Below are 4,831 nucleotides of genomic sequence, written 5' to 3'. Positions count from 1 at the left end.
AGATCAATTTTGCGGGCAAATTGCAAAATAAACCGCCGCTATTCGGCGTTTATGTTGTAGTGACTACATCCAACATTAAATAAATAAATGGTATATTATTTTAGAGTTTTAGAAGGACATTTAATTAGATTTAATTAAATGGTAACCTCCTCCTCTAAAATGGCCTTGGATCTTCCGTCGGTAAGCTCGCCTGTGTAGTAGTGTTTAGGACCAGGAGATTCTTTGGTTAATAATTAAACAAAATATAACTACTAATTCACCTCGATCACTTCTGACTTTTTACCAATCCCATGCCGATATGCCTGTGTTTTATTTTAATTTATAAGCAAATCCAACTTTGGCTAATTAATAATTGCATATTATTTAAGAGTTTTATACAGACATTTAATTAGATTTTTAAATAATTTTTAAAATAATAAATTAAAAATTTAACTATTTTTATTGATATAATGATATACGATTAATTATTTATATAAAATTTTATTGATAATGATAATACATGAAGATTAAATTCATTATGTAATAATTGAACTATATATACTATAATTGTTTAGCAATAGCTCCTAGGATGCGAGCAATTTCATGAGTAACATTGTTCTCATTAGTGATTGGCGATTTTCCATTGAAGCTTTTCTCACATTTACTAACCACAAGTGCAGCAGTGTTAGCATAATCTTCAGCCAAACGGGGTTTCCCAATTTTGAAAGAATCAATGGCTGCAGGCATAGCAGTTTTGATAATAAAACTGTAACTTTCAAGACAAGTTTTCAACTGAACCTGAATGTCTGGTCTCTTTCCCACCCCAAGCAATACGAAGAGAATGTCTTTGGGATCTTGTGCTTTGAGTACCAAAACTTGTGCCATGATTATTCCAAGACCTGGAACATCCCTAACATCCTTGCTTGCATCAACAGCTTTTAAGTAACTAACACATTGGGAAGGGTATGGTGTCTTGCTGCATGTTTGTGTTATGAGTTTGTCATCGCTTTCACATGGTGCTATTGCAATTGAAGCCACAACAATTGTGCACAATAATGTATTTAGAGAAAAATGTTTCATGTTTAATTACAGAGAATAATAATTTATTATGAGCCAGCATGATGAAGGGGGTGATATTTATAAGCGAGACAATTTAATTATGAGAGAGATAATTTTGTTTGTCTTTGGAAACTTGATTATTCTTTTGGATAGATTTAATTTTGTACATTTAATTTTAGATAATAGTGAATCTGGAAAGATATTATACCATGCGCCTTTGGATATTATGTTTTGAAATTTAATTTTATTCACATATGGAAAGTCTCGGTCTTGGAAACATAATTAATTTTATTCTTTCATATAGATAAATAATTTAACTATGTTAGGAATATATTAAAATCAGTAACCAAAATTATTTGTTAGTATAAAATATATGTTAGAATATAGATATATATTAAAAATAAATTAAACAACACATGTATTTATACATAAATATATTAGTAACGGCCTGATTTTAGTCTACAGATTGTATTTTTGTAATCATTTTATACAAAAACTAGACAATCAAACAATTTTTTAACTAAGTCCAACTAAATAATTGTGTGCCCGCTTTTTCTTCTTTTTACTTGTACTGCGGCTATTTTTTTCTTCTTCACTTCCTTTTTCTTCCTCTTCCTCTCTTGTTATTGTAGTCGTCACTACCACCACGACTTCCTTTTTCTCCTTTTTTTATTTGATTTTTTCTCTTCCTTATTTTTTTCCTCCTCTTTCGTTATATAAATGTTATTTTTAATTTGATTTACTAAAAATAGATGCTATAATTTTTAAAAAGTAAAAATTTTACCAAATTAAGTCTTAAATAGTTAGATACTAAATCAATTTAAATTAATTGAGTGGTTAATTTATTCGAATGCTTAAATAATTAAATATATATTAGAAGTTCGAATTCTATTTTGTATGTGTAACAAGAATTAAAGATTGGAGATTGCTCATTGAAGCTTTTCTCACAATCACTAACTTCATGGGAAGCAACATCAGCACCTACTTCAGCCATGCGTGGGTTCCTATCTTTGAAAGCATCAATGGCTACTTTATTTAACATCAATATGCAAAATATTATGGGTTAATGGTCAAATTAGTCTTTAAAAAATTATCCGATTGTTATTTTCATCCTCAAATAATTTTTTAATCAAATTAGTCCCTTAAAGGTTTAATATAATCTCGTTTCTCCTTTCGTTTCTGGACTAATAGTTTTTGACTGATACGTATGTTGACAGCTCTACGCCTAGATGGAACCTGATAATATATGTTTATTATATTATGTCAAATAGTCTCTGGCCCTATTTGTATAACCTTAATCCCAAAATCTATAGAGGCATTAATCCATCTTGTTGAGTGGTGTTACAGTGGTGCAGAGTATCCCTTCAACCCCATTAACACCTCTGTGTTGTTCGATTTATAAATTTTTGATCTTCTGTGTTACTTTTATTTTTGTAAATAATTTATTTATGATTCAGCAACAGAATTCCAAAACCCCCCAATTCACTCCCTTAATCTACAAAGAACACCATCTTAGCAAACCCTGCCCTTTAAATGAACTGAACAAAACAACAATTCCATCTATCCTCAACCAAGAAAACATGCAAAACCTTAGCAGCAACTACCCTAGCACAAAAACTCTATCCTAAAACTAACCAACATTCAACCCTAACCCCCCCGGCCGCCGCCGTCGCAATACTACACACTTAGACTAGAAAAAAAACCAGAAAAAAGGAAAGAAAAATCAGCGTAGTAAGGATTTGCACCTCTCACCCAGAGCCAGCGCCTACACAGCGGCGTAATGGTGGCCTAGAGACCCAGACCAACAAGAGCACTTGCACTCTGTGCAACATCACCGATGATTAATTCCTTTGTGCTTTCGGTGATCAGAACTTCTTCATCTTCTCTGTGTTTAGTGACTTTTTGTTTCTTTTGAGTGAAAGGAGAAGACCATGGCAGTGTAACAGTAAGCGCAGTCGCAATCTGTTATGCGTCGCCGGTGATTTCTTCTCTTTTGTGTTTCGTTTGTTTTGAACGAAAGGAGAAGAGTGGTGAGTAATGGGGGGATGTAACGAAATAGGAAACGACGTCATTTTTAACCAAAGCACCCTAAACCACAAAACGGCGTGTATCTATCATTAGTTGTCACCTAACGTTGCATGTGGAAAACCGTTAACAGAATTGGTTAAATATTTGATGAAAGGACAAATGAGATTGATATTAAATCTTTAGAAGACTAATTTGATTAAAAAAATCATTCGGGAATATAACTGATGATTGGACAATTTTTCAGGAGCTAATTTGAACATTAATCCTGATACGGCCATTACAAATCCGATGTCATAATTCAGTATTATATACAATAACTCGGCATTATGCATCATAACTTGGCACTTTACGTTATAACTCGGCGTTATACGTTATAATAAGACATTATCACTTGTTAAAACCTATTAATTGCTCTTCAATTCAGATGATCAATAGAAACGTAACCGATCTATTTTATCTCACCTATAAAGGTATGATATTTTATCTTCAAAAGATACATTAAATTCTCAATACTGACTTAATCTTCGGAGTGCCTTTGCAGGTACACTCCCCCTTTGTTCCTTGCTCACGCTCTGCGCAATTAGACATCTCCTTGGAGAAAAGCTCGGACTTCCACAAAAGCTCAAAGGTCGGCACCGAAGATAACAACTCGGCGTCGACTCCCAGGGACCGAGCTCGCCCTTCAGGTATCCATACAAGAACAATTGGCGCCCACCGTGGGGCCTTGAAATAAACACCCTTCTTTCTATAAGCCCCATTTCCTTCTAATGGCTTCAAACTTACCTGCACCTTTGTAAACAAAGGTCATATAGTAAATCATTAAGGTCCAAAAAAGGCCGATCTATATCTGTTTTTTCGATCTATATCTATTTTCCCGATCAATATCTGTCATCTTTATTTTTCAATTCATCTATGGTATATCTATTTGCCGATCTATATCTATTTTTTCGATCTATATCTGTTTTTCCGATCATTATTTGTCATCTCTGTATTTTTAAATCATCTCTAGTATATTAATTTGCCGATATATATCTGCTTTTCCGATCAATATCTGTCATCTTTATTTTTCAATTCATTTATGGTATATCTATTTGCCGATCAATATCTATTTTTTCGATCTATATCTGTTTTCCTGATCATTATCTATCATCTCTGTATTTTTCAAATCATCTCTGGTATATTTATTTGCCGATATATATCTGCTTTTCCGATCAATATCTGTCATATTTATTTTTCCAGTCATCTATGGTATATCTATTTGCCGATCTATATATGTTTTTTCGATCATTATCTGTCATCTCTCTATTTTCCAATTCATCTATGGTATATCTATTTGCCGATTTATATCTGTTTTTCCGATCTATATCTATTTTTCCAATCATTATCTGTCATCTCTGTATTTTTCAAATCATCTCTGTTATATTTATTTGCCAATCTATATCTGCTTTTCTGATTAATATCTGTCATCTTTATTTTTTAATTCATCTATGGTATATTTATTTGTCGATCTATATCTATTTTTTCGATCTATATCTGTTTTCCCGATCATTATTTGTCATCTCTGTATTTTTTAAATCATCTCTAGTATATTTATTTGCCGATATATATCTGCTTTTCCGATCAATATCTGTCTCTTTATTTTTTAATTCATCTATGGTATATCTATTTGCCAATTTATATCTGTTTTTCCGATCATTATCTGTCATCTCTCTATTTTTCAATTCATCTCTTGTTTATCTATTTGCTGATCTATATCAATTTTTTC

At 32.1% G+C, this 4,831-nt stretch overlaps 1 protein-coding gene across 1 annotated transcript; it reads right to left on the bottom strand.

Moving 5' to 3' along the window:
- Positions 1–455: 455 nt before the first annotated feature.
- LOC107463879 (cell wall / vacuolar inhibitor of fructosidase 1) lies at positions 456–1,065 on the bottom strand. Its single transcript, XM_016082765.3, has one exon. The coding sequence runs from the start codon at positions 1,057–1,059 to the stop codon at positions 541–543; it is 519 nt and encodes a 172-aa protein (XP_015938251.1). The 5' UTR covers positions 1,060–1,065; the 3' UTR covers positions 456–540.
- Between the last annotated feature and the right edge of the window lie 3,766 nt (positions 1,066–4,831).

Source organism: Arachis duranensis, chromosome 1, assembly GCF_000817695.3.
Source record: "Arachis duranensis cultivar V14167 chromosome 1, aradu.V14167.gnm2.J7QH, whole genome shotgun sequence".
Taxonomy (NCBI): Eukaryota; Viridiplantae; Streptophyta; class Magnoliopsida; order Fabales; family Fabaceae; genus Arachis; species Arachis duranensis.
The sequence above is the reverse complement of the archived record's forward strand: the minus strand, read 5'-3'. Positions and strand labels throughout refer to the sequence as shown.